Here is an 18,874-nt window from a genome sequence, read left to right as displayed (position 1 = left end):
CCCATCCTGACTATGTGCCGTCCTTGAAGCTCGGTTATGACTCCGCGAACCCTGAAACAGCTACGTCGAAAATCGATCGTTCTGTCTGACGTGAGAAGTTTACTGAGCTGAGGAAAAAGAAATTGGCTGATGCTGCAAGGCTGAAGCAGAAAGAAAAGGCAAGGAAGGCAAGCCAACGACATGGTGTTTCTCATGACCACTCGTACTTCGCCGAACTTCAACTGTCCTCTCCTATTTTCAAGGTAAGAAAAAGAGATCTGACTGATTCTGTACGTTGAGTAATTCAAAATTTAGTTGTTTGTACGTTATGAATTTCATACGTTGCAATCAGCTTGTGCCCCTGATGCATCGATGTTGTACGATGCTGGAAGGTCCCCTTCTTGGGAAGGCCATGCACACTCCATTGGCCAGGCCAGAAAGACGTTATTCTTCAGATGCATTTTGAAATTTCTCTTTCTAGATGATGGTGTCTGGAAGAATTAAATTATTTTTTCGAGAATCATAAAGTGTAGGTGTATGTCTACTTGTTTGTTGCTCAGAACTCAACCGGGATGTCCAGTCTTCTGAATCTTGAAGTGCCAACTATTGCTCCTATCAAGGTGTCTACAGGTAAGGTGTCTGCTGTCTTGGCCTTCAAGAGTAGTGTCATATCTGTGATTGGTTTCAACTCTTGTCGCATGTGTACAGTAGTGAGTGAAAACGCTGCGGGTCCCATATTAGTTCAATGATTATTGTACGTTTCTAAGATGTCCTGACCTTGTGTAATATCGGTAGATTGTTTCTGATCCCTGTTCTTTGAATTGCACCTGGACGTCATGGACGAAACGTACCTAAATCTTCTCCATTGCATCACTCCCATTTGGAGGGTTAGATGTTATGTGCCGGTACTGTGATCTCACTTGTCCCTGGTCAACTGTGACGTGATTTGTGTTATCTTTCTCTTCCATGTTCTACAGCATGTGGACCTGATGAACCCTACACCTCGGACACTGATCGTTTGGAAGAGGAATGCAAGAAGTTGAGGGCGGAAGTTGAACGGCTAAAGCGGCGTTGCGGGGAACTAGAGACTGGGCTTTCGAAGGCACAGTTTGGTGTGCACTGGATTGACGAGTCTGATGAGAAGTGTCGCTTCCTCACTGGTCTGCCGAACCGCTCCGTGTTCCATGCTGTCTTAGGTCATGTGCAGGAGAAGGCCGCAAAGCTCACTGCCTGGCGCGGTGATTCCACCAGTGACCCCAAGGACAACAAGCCTGGCCCTCGGATGACCAAGGACTTGTCCATTGCCAACCAGTTCTTTGCGACGCTTGTCCGGTTGCGCCATGGTATGTGTGGCGGGTTTGTGGCAGCCCTGATGCAAATGCCTGACTCCACGTTCAGCAGGATGTACTCCACGTGGATTCTGTTTCTGTCCCGTGAGCTGTCTCTCCTCTTCCCGTTCCCGTCCAGACAACTTGTGGACAAGTTCATGCCACCGTGCTTTAAGTCCAAGTTCCCGCAGACGAGGATTATCATTGACTGTTTGGAGATCCAGATGGAGCGCCCAACTTCTCTCCTGAACCAGTCGATCACGTACTCCAGCTACAAGAGCCGGAACACCATGAAGGTTCTTGTAGGTGTTTCACCTGCTGGTCTTGTGACTTGTGTTGGATGTTTGGGGTGGCCGAGTCAGTGACAAGGTCATCACAGAGCAGAGCGGTCTGTTGCAGCTTCTGGAGAAGGGTGACAGTGTCATGGCTGACAAGGGCTTTGACATCGAGGTGCCTCTTGCTCTCCATGGAGTGAAACTGAACATCCCGCCAAAGCTTGGTGCTGATAGCCAGATGAGCGCCCAGAAGATCGAGAAGACCCGCCGCATTGCAGAGCTGCGTATCCATGTCGAACGGGCTATCGGACGTGCACGTTGCTACCGTGTCCTCAACACTGTGTTCCCTGTGAGCATGTCGAGTCTGTCGTCTCACATCGTGAAAGTGTGCTTCTTCCTCACAAACTTCGACGCCCCGCTAGTAAATTGAAGAGACATGTGAATCACTTTATTCAAGTTCTATCTTCTTTTGTTCTCTTTATTATGGTCTATTTTTTAGCACACTATAATAATAATAATAATAACCACTCTTATTTTACTTCGGTTTCTCCAACAGACGATTCGTCTTATTACTGGAGCCCGAAGGGAGGTGCACAGTTAGAATCATTTTTCTGAACATATCAGAGCAGGATCGGAGCTGGATTCGCACCCTATCTTCACATGTAATGTAAATACAAAGTACGGCTACATGGCGCGGCGGAAGCACAGTGCTCCGGTCAAGTAAAGGTCTCTGGTTCGAAGTAATATTTTCTGGAAGTGCCATAGCTTGTGAATATGAACGTACCAACTGCTGCTAGGTCTCTGGCTGCGTGCGTGTTGTTTGTGGGGTTGTGATGTGATAAAGAGTGCATTGTCTCCACTCCCCACCGCATGGCAGGTGGCAAAGTGGAAATGGTGGCGTATGCCACGATCAAGCAAAGGTCTCTGGTTCAAAATACTATTTTGTGTAATTCCCAAAGCTTGTGAATATGAACATACCAAATGCTGCCAGGTCACTGGCTGGGTGCATGTTGTTTGTGGGGTTGGGATGTGATAAAGAGTGCACTGTCACCGCGATTGTCACCGAAGCAAGTTGGTACGGGCTACCAGAAGTAGCATAATATCCAGCCAATATTTATAATGACAGACAGGTACAAGGATGTGTGCGATGTCATCCATAGAATTCCGCACAATAACAGAAAAATCGATCGGAACCGCTATGTACAGAATTAAGTTTCAATGCTGGGAACATGAGAAGGTTCCGAGCATATCCCTCGCAGAAGATGGGGCATTGCTGTACAAAGTTCCAAAAAATCTAGCGAAGCAAAATAGATTGAAATCCCTATGTACAGAATATAAACACAAAAATATTTTTTCTTGTCATTCATGACTTGTACTTTGAAAGGTACAGCTTGTGAGAGCACAGCTCTGGGATAACAAACTGCTCGTAGAAGGACGTTAACTTCATGAGCATGGTTTGCCAATGAGCGTCATCGAACATGATACGCTCTACAAGCACGCCAGCACATGTGAACACCACAAAGTCACACCACTTCTCATCCATGACCGCCATCTCACCAATCACCTGGTCATAGTACTTGTAATTCTTGCATAAGTGGGCTGACCCGTCCGCGTGGCATTCCAAGAATGACTTGCCAGGGAATTGCTGGGCGATCTGAGTTGGCGTGAGGTTAACAATAGATGTGCCCTGGATGGAGAAGGGGCATTTTATTTCCAGGCAGCCACGCTCCACCACGCCGCTCTCAAGCTCCTCCACAACGATTCCATCAGAACTCGCAGCAATGAAGTGGTAGTCACGATGGAGGCTAAGACCACACTCTCTCACGGTGATGTTCTTTCCATCTTCGAGTGCCACACTGAGGTACATGTCCCTCGCCCTGGGCTCATTCTCCACTCCCCATCGCATGGCAGGTGGCAAAGCGGAAATGGTGGTGTATCCCATGATACCGGCCAGCAGCGAGACTGGCTCCTGGGCTCGAGAGCGAACGATGTCACCAAATCGTGAGCTAGTTAGGCGCCCATGGCGTAGGTCGAACCACCACGAGTTGTCTGTCTGGCCTTTGGTGAAGTCTTCCACTTCCTTTTGGGATACACCGTACTTGGACAGTGGTCCGGTATATCGACCAAGGGCATCTTCAGTTCTTCACTCGTTCCACCTGGAAGCCTGTCAGAATGGAACAGGACCAATGGCGAAAGGTCCTTGGGTTGGCTAACTGGAGTAGCAGCAAGTCCTGATGACTGGTCTTCGACTTCCCAGAAATGGAAGAACCCACAGTTCTTGGCTGATGCCTTTCCCGCTGCTAATGCCTCCTGCAAGGTGAGTGCGTCAGCAGATGTGACTTGGCGGTGTGACGGTGCACGGGGATCAAACTCCGCTCGCAGCTGCTTCCTCTCCACTTCATCATCAGTCATGCCATGGCAAGCTTTCACAAACTCCATATTGGCGAGTGGCGGAGGATCGACATGCTTCTTTGGAGGCTGATTCCAGCGCATAGGTTGTGACGTTTTAGACAACTCCACGGGTAGCTCCACCAGATTCCTTTTTGCAGCGGATTCAATGAAGAAGAGTAGGGTAGCAACATGATTGCACGCCTCTCCCAGCCTAACATAAACAACCGCACACGCACACCATGCACGGGAGACAACAAATATATGCCAACGTCAGATAGAGCTGTCAGAACTCATCACATCACAAACTTGTTGAACAAAGAAGTTATTATAACAATCATCTGCAAAATACATGTCACTACAAAGGAACTATCACAGCACAGGTAAGGAGGAAGAGTTATAATAGGATTTATCAGTGCCGCAGGTCAACTGTCACATTTGGACTGAAGAAAACACACCAACTCGTAGTGCGTTTCTGTGAAAACACTTACCCGGCAATACAGCTGCATTGCGCAGCGTAGACTTCACCAGTCTCAGTGTTCAACGACACATACACGGTGAGCGGTGTATCACACGACAAGGAATGGTGGACGTAAGCACGGAGATAGGAGATTGCCACACCGTTCTCCCCAGATGCAGGATATTGCTTGCTCCACGCATTCTTCACAAAGCCATCGGCAAAAAGTTGGTACGCCTTCAAAGACCTGTTGCCAACAAAATTTCCAAAGACACATTTGGAGAAAAGAGACAATATTAGGGATGTGCAATTCAGGGGTTCCCTAGCTGAATTCGTTCACTGATTAGACATTGATGGCAACTGATTCGAAAATGCTAGTTGACCTCAGTTACAGTAGGTCTTTCAACAAAACTTGACACACACTGACTTTGTCTTGAGAGATTACGAATTCAAACTGCCTACTATCACAACATACCCACACCGCCTATGCTCATTACTCACCTAAATGCCTTCATGCTCTCCATATCAAACGTCTTGTCTCGTCCATAGACCAAGTACGTCAATAAATCCATGAAGTGGAACCGCTTCACAGCAGCACGAAACTCCTTGCACCAGTCTTGCACCTCGTTGAAACGAGGCAACGAAGTCAAAGTGCCCCGAACGTCTTGAGTTATATACTGCAGTCCAACGGAAGCACCAGAGGACGACGCATCAGCAGCACCAGCCAAACCAATCTTGGACATCGACACCAAGCGCTCCACGATGTCAGCCTTCTTTGTTGCTCCAGTCAACCGAACATCCAGAAATTTGGCAGTTTCCTTCAGTTCGGCCACCTTCAGCGTCGCAAGAGAAGTCTGAACCCCAACAAAATCGGCATCGCTGGCTTCGGACCAACTTTCAAAAGGACAGCCAGTGGCTGAGGCAAGGGTGGTGGCTGCTCAGCGGCAGCAGAGTCAGGGATGACAGCAGACATTGTTGGTTCCTGGTTGAAAAATTACTTTCACTGCAGTTTGGGCTGAACTTCTTGCCCACCAAACATTTTTGCGCGTCACCCGTTGCCATGCAACGCGCACTGTGTTCTATCCGGAAAGGGGTCTATAGGGAGTTCCGAAAGTAGAGAAGTGGGTGATGGGTTTCAGTTCCAGGTATGTCAGTGCTGTTGATTGTTCACCAATTTAGTCGGACTCTCCGTGCCCCACTTCCTTCAGTCCCCTTGCCTCTTGTAATGATGATAGTGCTGTGGCTTTGTCATCGATCTGTGCTCTCTCTCTCTCTCTCTCTCTCTCTCTCTCTCTCTCTCTCTCTCTCTCTCTCTCTCTCTCTCTCTCACTCTCTCTCTCTCTCTCTCTCTCTCTCTCTCTCTCCACTGTGCTTCCCTTCTCTGTTCTATTTAGTCCCTGGAACTTCGGTTGGAAATCCGCACACGGGATGCTCGCATTGCTGACCTGGAGTCAGAGGTTGCTCATCAGCAGGAACTCCTGAAGGTGTGTGTTTAGCTGTGCATGTACGTTTTGAACACTTGATGTGTGTAGGTCAGGCAATGCCCTGTGGACTTGCGGGGTCGTTTGAACACGTGCGCACGCATACACAGATACATACACACATCAGACATCACTTACGGACACACACGCTTACTGACGCGCGTGAACTCACACACAGACGCCGTGCACATATACGCCTACACGTACACATACACATCCTTGGAGAACGGCGATGAGAGTTGGTATTATCTTCTGAGCTCTGATGTGTGTTTTCTTTCTGTTTGTTGTCAGGGTGTGGAAGCAAACCTTAGAGAATCACATGGCACATCTGCACAACGGGCTGCTCATCACTATGAGGTAAGATTCTCCTATCGTGCCCTGTGTGGCATGGTTTCTTTGCTCCGCAGTTGCCAAAACATGCGCTACACCGACCCGTATCTCTCTCTCTCTCTCTCTCTCTCTCTCTCTCTCTCTCTCTCTCTCTCTCTCCTCCTTTTCCTCTTCCTCTTCCTCTCCCCCCCCCCCCCTCCCCCGCTTCATTATCACTATGTACTTCCAGTAGTTCATATGTATCTTATCCGGTGTCGTCGTAACTTGTGTGTAACGCATGTTGACTGTCCATTGTTTGTCATCTTTTGGATGAAACATTTTAATTCTATGCATGTACATCATAAACTCTGGTGACAGTATGGTGAATGACAGTGTGGTGAATGACAGTGTGGTGAATGACAGTGTGGTGAATGACAGTGTAGTGAATGACAGTGTGGTGAATGACAGTGTGGTGAATGACAGTGTGGTGAATGACAGTGTGGTGAATGACAGTGTGGTGAATACAGTGTGGTGAATGACAGTGTGGTGAATGACAGTGTGGTGAATGACAGTGTGGTGAATGACAGTGTGGTGAATGACAGTGTGGTGAATGACAGTGTAGTGAATGACAGTGTGGTGAATGACAGTGTGGTGAATGACAGTGTGGTGAATGACAGTGTGGTGAATGACAGTGTGGTGAATGACAGTGTGGTGAATGACAGTGTGGTGAATGACAGTGTGGTGAATGACAGTGTGGTGAATGACAGTGTGGTGAATGACAGTGTGGTGAATGACAGTGTGGTGAATGACAGTGTGGTGAATGACAGTGTGATGAATGACAGTGTGGTGAATGACAGTGTGGTGAATGACAGTGTGGTGAATGACAGTGTGGTGAATACAGGTATAGTACATTTTGTTTGCCTGTTTTGCTGCTGAAGGAGCTGATGGCCCAGCACACGAAAGACCTGGCTGATACTCGGGAGAAGCTGCAGGCTGCACGACAGCAAGTTACGCAGAAGGATGTGCAGATTGCGGTGAGTCACCTGGTGGCCTGGCAATGCTCTGTTTTGAAACACCAGTTGAGCTGTATGTACATGTATGCTTCTTTCCTTCTTGGACATCATATATTTTAATTTTGTGCTCATTGTTCATGTGGTAGCTACAGGGGTAGTTTGGCTTACCGTAATGCCGCGTATAAAAGCAGGTGCTTACGGCCGTATAAGCCGGGGTTCAAACCATGCTTCTATTCAAGTTATGCTTCTATTCAAAACATGTTTCTACGTCAACACGTCTTCAGTCTACACTGTACAGTGCACATTGTCATGCATGTAGTGTGCACATACATGTACTTGCACGTATGCTTCTATTCAAATCGTGCTTCTGTGTCACGGCACTCTTCCAAAAACGGCTTCTATTCAAGTCATGCTTCTATACGGGTCATGCTTTTATACGCGACACTACAGTATGCAAGTTGGGCAAGACTACGACGTCACGATAGATTTGGAGTGAGCTTGATGAGTTTTGCAAGGCTACGCCATGGTAGGTCTGGAGTGAACTTGATGGTTTTTCGCTGCTGTTGTGTTTCTACACTGTACTACACTGCAGGCGCTAGAGTCTCAGCTTGCGGAGCGTGATGGCCGACTTGCGGTGAGTGCTGGTACCTGCTCTGGCCTGTTCTCAGTGTTGTTGTACGGATACTGGCAGTGGTTAGCGTATTTTCCCGAGTATAAGCCGCACCCAGATTGTCACGGAATACAGACATCTACCCTGTTTATCAACGTTAGTTTGATCATCGGAGTGTAAGCCGAACCGACTTTTTTTGGGTGAATTACTGGTATTGAAAGTGTGGTTTATACTCTGGAAAGTGCGATATCTGTGTTTCAACAACACAAACGGTGTTTCAACAGTACCAATGGCTTGAACTTTGAATTGTGTGTTGCTCCCTACGGCTACGTGGGAGCTCGCGCTCTTCCTGCTGGCTGGAGGTCATATTTGACTCGCGAGCTTTCAGGTAGGGAGCAACACGCAAGTCCTCAAGTATCGCCGGAGTCGCTACAAACCTCCTCTTCGTGAAGTTGAACTGTTGAAGTTTCTAGTTTTGTGCGACTGCACCTTACAGAGAGTTATGGTTAGTGGACTTGCTTGTCAATGCTTGTCCGGTCCTGTGCTTCAGAGGTCAGGTGATTATGTGCTGCTTGTAGTCACTCTGAGTGTTGCATTGATGAACTCTTTCTCGGCTTCGAAACGTGTTACTTGAATCAACCAGTGTCCAGTGCCGTCCAGATAAGGACACGTGTGTGCATGCATGCATGCATGAGGGTAGTCAGTTGGTGGGGGCGGACGAGCTGCCCAGGTCTCACCACCACTGCCGTTTCTGTGCTGTCTTCTCTATACATACGCATGTACACTGTATATCATGTGCACATTCACATGTCTGAAGGTTTGTGGTTTTCAATAAAAATAAATAAAAAAATAAAAAAGTTGTGCAATACGAAATGCTGGAAATTGTGGAAAACATGGGTAGCTTCCAGGTTTATGAAGACCAAGCAAGTCCTGAAATAGTTGCACCGCCTCCCTGGAAAGCTGTGGAATTGTTCGCTCTCAGAGATTAACGTAGTGTTGTATGTTCGCTGTGTGTATTGACCTGTGTACAGATGTCGGCCACGGAGGTAGATTCCAAGTCTGATGCGCTGCAGCTGGCGACAACCAACGCGCAGAAGAATGCCGATCATGTGAAGGTGCGGCTGGGTGTGCGTGCGCCGGCTGTTAATCTGTCTCACGTATCACTGTGTGTGAATTAAAATTATTAAAGGTACACACATGTATTTCTGATAGTCAGGGTAGCACAGAATTATATGGTTCTGGTGTACATGTAAATTATTGTAGATTCGAGTGTATGTATTATGTTCTGGTTTGTAGTAGCCCTGTCTCTACTTCTACACGTAGTACATATACGTACGTACGCACGCTTTGATTTGTTGTGCATGTACGTACATATCTTACCGAATACTCTCTCTCTCTCTCTCTCTCTCTCTCTCTCTCTCTCTCTCTCTCTCTCTCTCTCTCTCTCTCTCTCTCTCTCTCTCTCTCTCTCTCTCTCTCTCTCTCTCTCTCTCTCTCTCTCTCTTATACTGTCAGATGGTTACCCAACACTTGAAGTTACAGCAGTCTCCACAAACAGCCTCTCGTCTCCTGTTCCCTCTCCTGCAAAATGACTCAATCTGCTTATTTCATGTAGTTGTTCTTGATGTCGGCCTAATTGTGATGCCATGTGGTTCTGTGTGTGTGTGTGTGCGTGTGTAGGAACTTGGCGCACAGCTGAAGGAGAGGAATGCTGAGGTTAGTCGTGGTCTTAATGTACAATATCGCTTGCAGCCATGTACAATTGTGCATGGACAATTGTGCATGTACAATTGTGCATGAACATTTGTGCGCATACATATACACACATGTGCTTATTTGGACAGCACTAGACTCTAGCTGATTCAAGTAACTGGTTTCGAAGCTGAGAAAGAGATCATCAAAGCAACACTCGAACCGCGTTGTTGTGGAAGTGAATGACCTGTTTGTCGTGGCATTGCTTGCTGTGTGTTGTTCTGTTTCCGGTGTGCTATGGCAGTTAGCACGACTGCGGCAACAGCTAGCCGACACTCAAGATCGTCTGGATGCAGCAGCACAGGACACTGAGCTGCAGTCCGATCAGGTATGGTGTTAACCTGGCACTGTGTTGTCCCGTGTGTGTGGCATGGCGTTGTCCTGTGTGTGTGGCACGGCGTTGTAAGCATTGTTGCCAGCATAACAGGGGCGGGGGATAGAATGAGACAATAAAACTTCAAAGGAAAGTGTGCTGTGCAGTTACTGCTGAGGTGTAGGAATGCCAGTGGTTCTATGGGCATACTCGTGTGTATATAGACGTAAACTCTTCTTAACTTCCTGCAGGGAGTCTGCAGCGGTCATCTTCGGTGGTAAACAGGTCCAAAGTACAGAAGTTCTAAATAGGAACATAGACTTTGATAACGATTTGTATTTAGGTAAAATGATTTTGTTAGGCCGCCGAGCACTTTTGGAAACACTGAAACTAAATTGTGAGAGGTAACTCGGGTGGTGGAAGATAAACTTATGCAGCGTAACCAAACACATGAATTGCCGCCGATACTTGAGAGACTCGAGCACCGCTAGCTTGTTCAAGTCAGACTTGGTAGTTTCGTACTGGAACTTAATCTTCTTCTTTTTGAGGTATGACCGGACAAAACGCGCTTGGATTTTCTCCAAGGTTTCTGTGTGCTTTGCTGTGAGACGACACGACCATACGACTGCAGCATATTCCACCACCGGTCTAACGTAGCCTTTGTATAACATCATGAGTACTTTTGTTGTTAGACGATTTGACATATAACATAGCAGATTCACACGTTGTCGGAACTTCGAGAGCACGCATTCGAAATGATTCTGATATGATAGCCTTGAGTCAAACAGGACGCCCAGATGTTTAATGGTGGGCACAACCTGTAATGGTGCGGCGTCTAGGGAGTATGTAGGACCGGTTCTGATGGAAAGGACTGATGTTTTGGCCGCTGAAAACTCACCACCGCAATTGCGGGCCGAGCTTTGACATGCATCAACATCTGACTGCATCAGTAGTTGCCTAGTAGCCTGGCTGGCTGTTGTGTTGGGGCATAGCAAAGTAACATCATCGGCGTAGACGAAGGGTGTGGCAGACTTCATGAGGCGAGGGAGGTCATTGATGAAGATGATGAAAAGCAGCGGGGACAGGTGGGATCCTTGCGGTACACCGCAGGTGACGGTGTACTGCTGCAATCGGGTGTCGCCCACTCTTACTGACAGGTCTCTTGCATTTAGGTAGCTTTGAAGCCAGGTTACTGCATGCGGCTTGGCGAATCGGCTGAACTTGGTGAGAAGAGTGTTGTGATCTACGCGATCAAATGCTTTGCGGAAGTCCATACAGATCACATGGAAATCATGGCGGTCATCTATCAGGCTGGCCATGTGCTGGGAGAGAAGTATCAGCTGGTCGGAGGTGGACTTATTTCTAACATAAGCGAACTGCTCTGGGCATTATTATAATGTAACATTTCTCCAAATAGCGTTGGAGGCGGCGCACTGTGATTTTCTCAAACAGTTTGGCCAGGTAGAGTAAGAGCGAAATAGGCCTGTAGTTCGTGGGCTCCACGGGGCTACCTTTGTTCCTGAAGTCCAAATGTGGACGGCGCTGCGCCGCTAGCTGTGTGGAGCACAGTATCGCAACACCACCGCCGCCTAGCCCTTTCCACTCTACGTCGCATTGGTCGCGATCTCTTCTAAAAACGTCAAAGCCTCGAACGGCTACTGCTTCGCTTGGTATCGAGCTGTTAAGCCATGTCTCGGTTACGCAAAGTACATCTATACGGTATTGTTGCAGCAAGCAGCTGAAGTCGGCTATTGTTGGTTTAATGCTACGGCAGTTTAAAATGCATACAGTTATTTGGTTGGTTCAATGAGTTCTAAATGATAGGTAATTATGGGCATGCGAGGTGCTAGTGTATGTACTTGGTGCAATAGGTGGGTCTTGGGAGATACTCGTGATATTACAGTCAGTAGGTATGCAGGGAATATGCGTAGGGTGTTCAGTCACGCGACCAGTGAATTTTTATTCGTTGGAATTTTGGCACCAACTTTTTTTTGTTGGAAAGGTATGTTTGTCACGTGTTCACTCGCCAAGTTTCAGCTCAAAATTCCGAGCCACGATCGAGCAGTGGTTGATCGAAATATGCACCTTTTCACACAAAGAAGCCATACAACTTGCATACAAGCCATGGCACACAGGCCAATTCTGGCCTTCCATAGCAACCAGCATGGCAACCAAAAATATTGTGGGATTGCTTTGATTTTTTGATGAGAACAAGCCAACATGAGGTTTGGTTCTGAACTATTGTAGTTTTTTGTTTCAACTGTCAAAATTTGAAATACACCCCTAGCAACCACCATAGCAACCATATTGAAATGCATGAAATGTGTTGTTTCTATCACTTGAAACGAGATACAAACCAAAACACAGCACTTGTGGGGGTAAATCTCTGGTTCATTAGTTGAAACCACACACAATAGTCAACATCAACAGGAAACTTGGCAATGCACATCGACACATAACGTGACATAATATAAAAATCACTCCAAAGAATATCCCGCAACATCAAAAAAAGTCGTGTCACAAGTTGGCGACAACTTTCTCTACAAGCGCCAACACTTAGTATCAGCATTCAGCAAGTACTGTACAACAACAGCAAGCAAACAAGTACATGACAGATAGGCTACAGTCAGACCTCGCTTAACCGCACACATCCGTTTTCCACAAAAATATCCGGATAGGCGAGGGAACCGGATAACCGAACACCGGTTATGTAGGATGCACTGCGTATGCTGTACACCTGTAACCAGCTATTTTCTTCCGGATGGCGAGGGATCCGGATAAAAGAGGACCGGATAAGCGAGGTCTGACTGTATAACTATAAGGTTGGCGGTTATACTTCAAAGTAGTAATATACCAAGTGTACTGATAACAGCTACGAAAATCAAAAGCAAAAGTACCGTTTAGTACGGTTTACATTGATACTGGACCGCGTACCGGCTATAACAATAATCATGACAATCAGCTCTAGTAATATAATTATCGGCTGTAATGATCAAACTCTGCCATCAAACCAGCCAATCGCACACATTCTGCACACATTCTGCACACATTCTGCACACATTCTGCACACATTCTGCACATTCTGGATCGCTTCTAGTAATACTTCCAGTGATCTCCTGAACAGTTCAAACACAGTCATTACGAAAAGAGAAGAAAGAAGGCTACAATCCAGCCCAAGACGCTGCCATCATAGCCAACACTCCATGCCAATCACAACATGAAACTGCACACTGAAGGAAGTCATGTGAAGAATTGCTAATCGGTCCAGCACATATTATTATCAACTGCAATTACACTGTAAGCACTAGGGAAAGAACAGTGCATGGAAAAGAGATCAAGAAAGGTATTAAACACATTGGAAGCACTGCCTGCAGCACACAAGAGCAAGGCTTCACCTACCTATGACTCTGCCACATCTGTAGTTGGCTGAGCATTTGGGGCAATGCCGATCACCTCCTTCAGGTTGGCAACTAGCTTGGCTATTGGCAAGTTGCGGCCACCTGAAGTCAAGTAGTACAGCTGCTTGTCGGCATTCTGCAGCAACACGAACTTGCGAAATAGAAGCTGCACGCGCGACGCTACTCGTTGGCCTGTCACAGAGGGGATTTTCTGTACCTCCTCGCTGATGTTCGTTTCATTACCCCAAAGACCATACTGCTGGATGTCCTTTGTCAGCTGCTCTTTTCGCGCAAGGTCTGCCAGTTGCTTCTTCTCTTTCTCCGCTTGTTTTTTCTTCAGCTCATCCAGGTGGAACTGTCGTATCGCAAGTAGGCGATCCTTAAATTGTTAGCGAGCAGAAGAAGCCGTGCACCTTGCCACCTCAACAAGCTTGGCCGCCTCTTCCGGCAGTAACGAAGTCAGCCAGGCAGCAGTTTCGTTGTTGGCAAATAGAATCATGCCCTCTAGGGCCACAGTGTCGGCATTGGGCTTCTCCCTTAGTAGACGATCCAGTTGGGCAAAATCACGTTCGCTGACGGCGTTAGTTTTACGGACAGGGGCAGTCTCAGTCACCAGGCTGGAAGCCTCATCAACACTGTCTCAGTCACCAGGCTGGAACTGCCTCATCAACACTGTCCATGTGATATTGGGCAGTCTCAGTCACCAGGCTGGAAGCCTCATCAACACTGTCTCAGTCACCAGGCTGGAAGCCTCATCAACACTGTCCATGTGATATTGGCCTTTGGGGAGGTGATCAGAGAGAAGCCGAGTCGAATAAGCAGCAAGTGTTGAGCAGAGGTACGTCAGGATTTGCAGTGTGAGGTCGTCATATTCCTCCGACGGCTGCACCAGAGCCGAAAACACTTTCGCACCAGGAAACGGTCGTGTGCTGCCATCGGGAAGATCACTGGCATCCTTCCCCCGCTCATTTAGCTTGTTGGTGAGGTCAGTGTAGTAGCGGCTCATTTCCAGGATGGTGACATTGGGATCCTCTAACACACACCAGAGCGGACCGACTACAAGCTTGGAAAAGATGCCAAGCGCCCTAGCACCAGCCACGAAGTCTGTCTGACTCTAATCTGCTTTTTAAAATCGCACACAGAAGCTGATTGTCACGCACTGACACATCTACAAGAAAACTCAGCATTTTGCTATGTAGATAGTATACGCCTGCACCGTTGGTGAACAGAACATATGACCTATTACCGCGGTACTCTTCTAGAGGTAATTTGGTGTTTGTTTCTGAAAGAAAGGCATGAAAATCACCCACGCAGCCAGCTGCCTCATCCCCATGCATTATGCGGACTTACAGTTAGTGTGGTTGAAGTACTGTGATGGCCCTCTGGGTCTGCGGCATCCTATTGTCACCTACCACGGTCATTTAGGAGAGAGGCAATTCGCTCGTCCAACAGCTAGCGGTGCTCCATCCTGCATTATTACATCGAATGGCAGGGTGCACTTGACGTTCTGCACGCGCAGTGATCTATATGCGGGCAGGGCAGCCTTGCGCGCTGCCTGCTGCCGTGGGGTCAGGTCACGACCGACATACAGGGGTTGGTCGCCGAACTTTAGTTCCTTGCGATGCCTAAATATGGCAGACTTCATACCTTGGGTAATGCATATCACACGCACTGTACGTGGCCTCTTGGTAAACTAGCTCAGGCAACTTGCCACTAAGAAACGAGCAATACTATCTCTACGAGTGTTTTCGCAAGATGAAGTGAGCGCATGTACTCTTGGTGTCATTAGTTACGGACGATGCAGGACGCGGATGGTCGGCGTTGCCCTTAGCAGCTGTGCCAGGACGGCGCTTGCGTGTACCCACCCGTTCCACGACGACGTCCTTTTCCAGGGGTAGACTATTGGCTGTGCCGGCAGAGGAAATGGCATTCGAAATTTTTCCCCGCACGTCTTCATCATCAGTTTCCTCAAGACCAACCACCATAACATTGTTCGCTCTTTGGGAGTGGGCACGCGATTCCTCAATGATGCTGTGCATTTCCTTGCGGCTCACAAACTCACTGGGTCTAGCACATTCAGGAATTTTTGAATTTGCCGTGGGTGCCTCGTCTTGTCGTTCACAAATATCCTAGCTCTTGTCGCCAAATGTTGTCAATTCTGCTCGGATTCTGTGTATGTCCACATTGACGTGGTCCTCGAGGCCGGCGACCTGAGCAACATGAGCCTTTAAATCACACTCATGCACACGTTGGGTCTTTTCTTACTTGGTCATGCGTTTCTGCACTGATTCTAACTCAATGGAAAGGCCGTTGAGTTTATCTGACACTGAGTCTAGCTTTGTCGACATGACGGCCTGCATGTCACGTTGGCCAGCTAAAATCACACTCAACATGTCGTCTTCAGTTCGTTAACCAGTGGCTCTTACCGATTCATTGGGTTTCTCTGTTGGTGGCGTGTCGGGGATGACGATGTCTCCGACTCCCCGTCCGCGCTGGTAGACAAACTGTCGGCGGCATTCCCCGCCGCATTCCGGGATCGTTTCTTGGTTCTGCTCTCAGGACTGCTGTCTCCAGTGACAGGGCTGCCGCTTTTCCGCTATCCTAATCTTCCAGTCAGCGTGGACAGGGGTAAAATCTTGGTAGGGCCCGCCGAGCTTAACCACGCCTCCTTCTCTTTTGACGCCATTTTAGTTTATTGCTGATTAAAATTGTCCCAAGTGTGCTTGTGTCTTCGTAGGTAACTTGTAGTATGATGTGAAGTAGGCTTGGGAGAGAACTTCAGTAAGATGTTTGCTGTGTGTGTGTGTGTGTTTACATGCATGTGTTTGTGCATGCGTCTGCGTGTGTGTTTGTGTGTGTGCGTGTGTGTTTGTGTGTGTGTTTGTTCTTATGGTGCTCCTCTTGCCCGCCAGGATGCAGCACAACGCGATTCTCAACTGCGTGCTCTGACGCGTGAGCTCGACAAGCTACGTGCAGCACTCGACAAAGAGCGTCAGTCTAAGGTAACGTATTCACCGTGACCAGGCTATGGTTGTGTTTGCCTGAAAACGTGTCTCCAGCTATTTTCATTTCTTCTTTTGGACGAGAGCAGCTGATACTGTTCACCTTCAGATGAACCCGGTGTATTCTTTTGTAGAAGTTTGGGGATTCAGGGATAATGGACTACAGTCAACTTCGCTAATAACGACTGCGGATATAACGACAATTCGCGAATAACGACAGAATTTCCATGCCCAGAGCAAAGTTCCATCCCACTGTAATACATATAGTGAGACTTCGGGTATAAGAACACTTTTTTTTACACTTTTTTTACACTTTTTTTTACACTTTTTTGATGCCCCGCTGAGTGTCGTTATACGCAAAGCTGACTTTATAACACAGGACTGTGACAGGACTGTGTATATTATGTGTATGCTCTCACTGTCTTGTGTTCTTTGTGGTGTTGTTGTAGGGTACCCTTCAGGAGAATATCGATGCTTTGAAGGACGCACTGTCCAGCAAAGAACAGTCTCTGCAGGTATTTTCTCTCTCTCTCTCTCTCTCTCTCTCTCTCTCTCTCCCTGTCTGTCTGTCTGTCTGTCTGTCTTGCTGTTGATCCGAGATGGAAGTGTAAGCAGCCAGTATGTGTTGGTCCGTGGTAGTGAGGCCTTTGGTAACTGTATGTTTGCCCATGAAACCCATGATAGGTTTGGTGGAGTTGGTCCAGGTTATGGGAAACCAAGTAGCTGATGGTGAAGAGGACATCCAGTTACTGTGCATTCCTGTCCTGAAGGTTCTTCTACCTAACTGAAAACAGTGCTATTGTTGTGTCGCTTCCGATGCCCGTTTTTCCACTTTCACGTTTTCTGTTTGTAGAATGTTCGCCGTCAGCTAGATCACTCTGCACAGTTACATCGTCAGCGACAGACACGCCTAGAGCAACAGTATCGGGTACGTTTGACTCGGCACAACTCTGACGGCCTTCTTTTCAGGACTAAGCTTTTGTTTTACAATAAGCCTGCCAATTTTTTTTGGAATATTCAATATTGCCGTAGGTATTTTATTTGCAAGAAGGACTTTGACCATGCTGCTCTGTCTGCCCTTTTTCATTTATATGGTTCTATAGGATCAGATCGACAGCCTTACTCGTGATCTCAGTCGCCGAGACGAGGCTGCTTCTCGTCTCTCTGAAGCATTGCAGGAGAAGGAAGAAGCCATCAGGGTAAGGCAAGGAGAGATAAAGACAAACGAACGTTACCTGCATGATGCTGTGTTGTTGCTGCTGTTGTTGTTGTTGTTGTTGTTGTTGTTGTTGTTGTTGTTGTTGTTGTTACCGTCATCGTCGTCGTTGTTGTTTGTGCATATAAAGTTCATAAACATCATAGAAGCAGTGTATGGGTCTGGGCCTACCGCAGCAAGCATTTCTTTCCTAAGGGGTCGTCCGTAATTATCGAAAAATTAAAAAATCCGTCCTCATGCAAAATTGTCTCCGACCCACCCACCCACCCCCCATTTTTTCCCATTAATTTTTTGATTTTTACCAGCTCGAAAATAAGAACTCCTGACCCCATGTTCACTGATTGCACCTACATGTACATGTACATGTATGTCAAGTACTAGTAGCTATTAAAGTAAGTGAGTAGGAGGTCTACCGACGGCCATGCACGTCCTACAACTACATGCACATGTACATGAAGAGGCATGTACCGGTATATCATACTGGTGTTTGCGATCCTACACTACGTCTACAGTGCACTACATGTCAGTGCAACAAGTGTACGAAAGTCACTGAAGAAAGAAAAAAAAAAAAAAAGAGGTACGAAAAATCAAAAAATTAGATTCCGCCAGCGCTCTTGACCACCCACCAACTTTCTGCCTGAGGGCGGATTTTTTAATTTTTTGAGAAATATGGACGACCCCTAAACAGCCCACTTCCAGAATGGTAGTTGTGCTTCTGTCCTGGCACATTTCTGTTGTGCTCTGTCATTGTGTGTTGGTTTGTGTGTTTGGGTGCAGGGCTTGTCTGAAATGGCCGGTCGGCTCAGCGGAGATGGCTCCTCAGATGTGAGTTCAGTCTCAGTTTACAAACTATTGCATCACATTCCGTCTACTATCATCCTAAACAAGGAGCTTAACATGACGGGAACTTAACTTACTCTTTAGAGAGTGCACACAAAAAGACAAACAAAAGGACTGTTGACTACAATGTTGTGAATCATTCACTTGAGTAGACAAAGACAGTTCTGGGAATGTCATTACAACGAACAACATTGGGCAGTGTTTCTGCACTGCAATACCGTGCACCATGTAGGTGCTCATGGATGTATCTTTAAACAATACTTTGTTCTTAGTTCTGGACAGACTTGCATTCATGGCCGCCTCCCCTGATAGATGTGTGATTTGTTACCATTACGATCAGATTCTGATGACAAGAAGAACGTGTTTCAATCTTTGTCTGGTGTTGTCTCGTTTCCATTGCAGCATCGTGACCTTCATGTCCGTCAACTGACCAATCAGATCATGGAGCTGCGTCGAAAGATTGAGGTGCGTGTGTCTGTGTCTGTGTCGATCTGTGTGGGCGTGTGTGTGGGT

General features: G+C 47.3%; 2 protein-coding genes across 2 annotated transcripts in view; both read left to right on the top strand.

The window, feature by feature from the left end:
• Positions 1-18,874, top strand: part of LOC135818533 (putative leucine-rich repeat-containing protein DDB_G0290503) — a 54,914-nt gene that overhangs the window by 10,159 nt on the left and 25,881 nt on the right. The window contains exons 15-27 of the mRNA XM_065331928.1: positions 5,822-5,911; positions 6,200-6,265; positions 7,156-7,251; positions 7,823-7,864; positions 8,872-8,955; positions 9,521-9,556; positions 9,837-9,920; positions 16,216-16,305; positions 16,755-16,820; positions 17,159-17,233; positions 17,409-17,504; positions 18,299-18,346; positions 18,764-18,826. Of these exons, the coding sequence (XP_065188000.1) occupies positions 5,822-5,911; positions 6,200-6,265; positions 7,156-7,251; positions 7,823-7,864; positions 8,872-8,955; positions 9,521-9,556; positions 9,837-9,920; positions 16,216-16,305; positions 16,755-16,820; positions 17,159-17,233; positions 17,409-17,504; positions 18,299-18,346; positions 18,764-18,826 (936 nt within the window). The remainder of the gene's footprint in view (positions 1-5,821; positions 5,912-6,199; positions 6,266-7,155; positions 7,252-7,822; positions 7,865-8,871; positions 8,956-9,520; positions 9,557-9,836; positions 9,921-16,215; positions 16,306-16,754; positions 16,821-17,158; positions 17,234-17,408; positions 17,505-18,298; positions 18,347-18,763; positions 18,827-18,874) is intronic.
• Positions 365-2,128, top strand: LOC135818534 (uncharacterized). The gene is made up of 2 exons (XM_065331929.1): positions 365-609; positions 957-2,128. The coding sequence occupies exons 1-2, from the start codon at positions 552-554 to the stop codon at positions 1,670-1,672; spliced, it is 774 nt and encodes a 257-aa protein (XP_065188001.1). The 5' UTR covers positions 365-551; the 3' UTR covers positions 1,673-2,128.

The sequence above is a fragment of the Sycon ciliatum genome, chromosome 5 (assembly GCF_964019385.1).
Source record: "Sycon ciliatum chromosome 5, ocSycCili1.1, whole genome shotgun sequence".
NCBI lineage: Eukaryota > Metazoa > Porifera > Calcarea > Leucosolenida > Sycettidae > Sycon > Sycon ciliatum.
The sequence above is the reverse complement of the archived record's forward strand: the minus strand, read 5'-3'. Positions and strand labels throughout refer to the sequence as shown.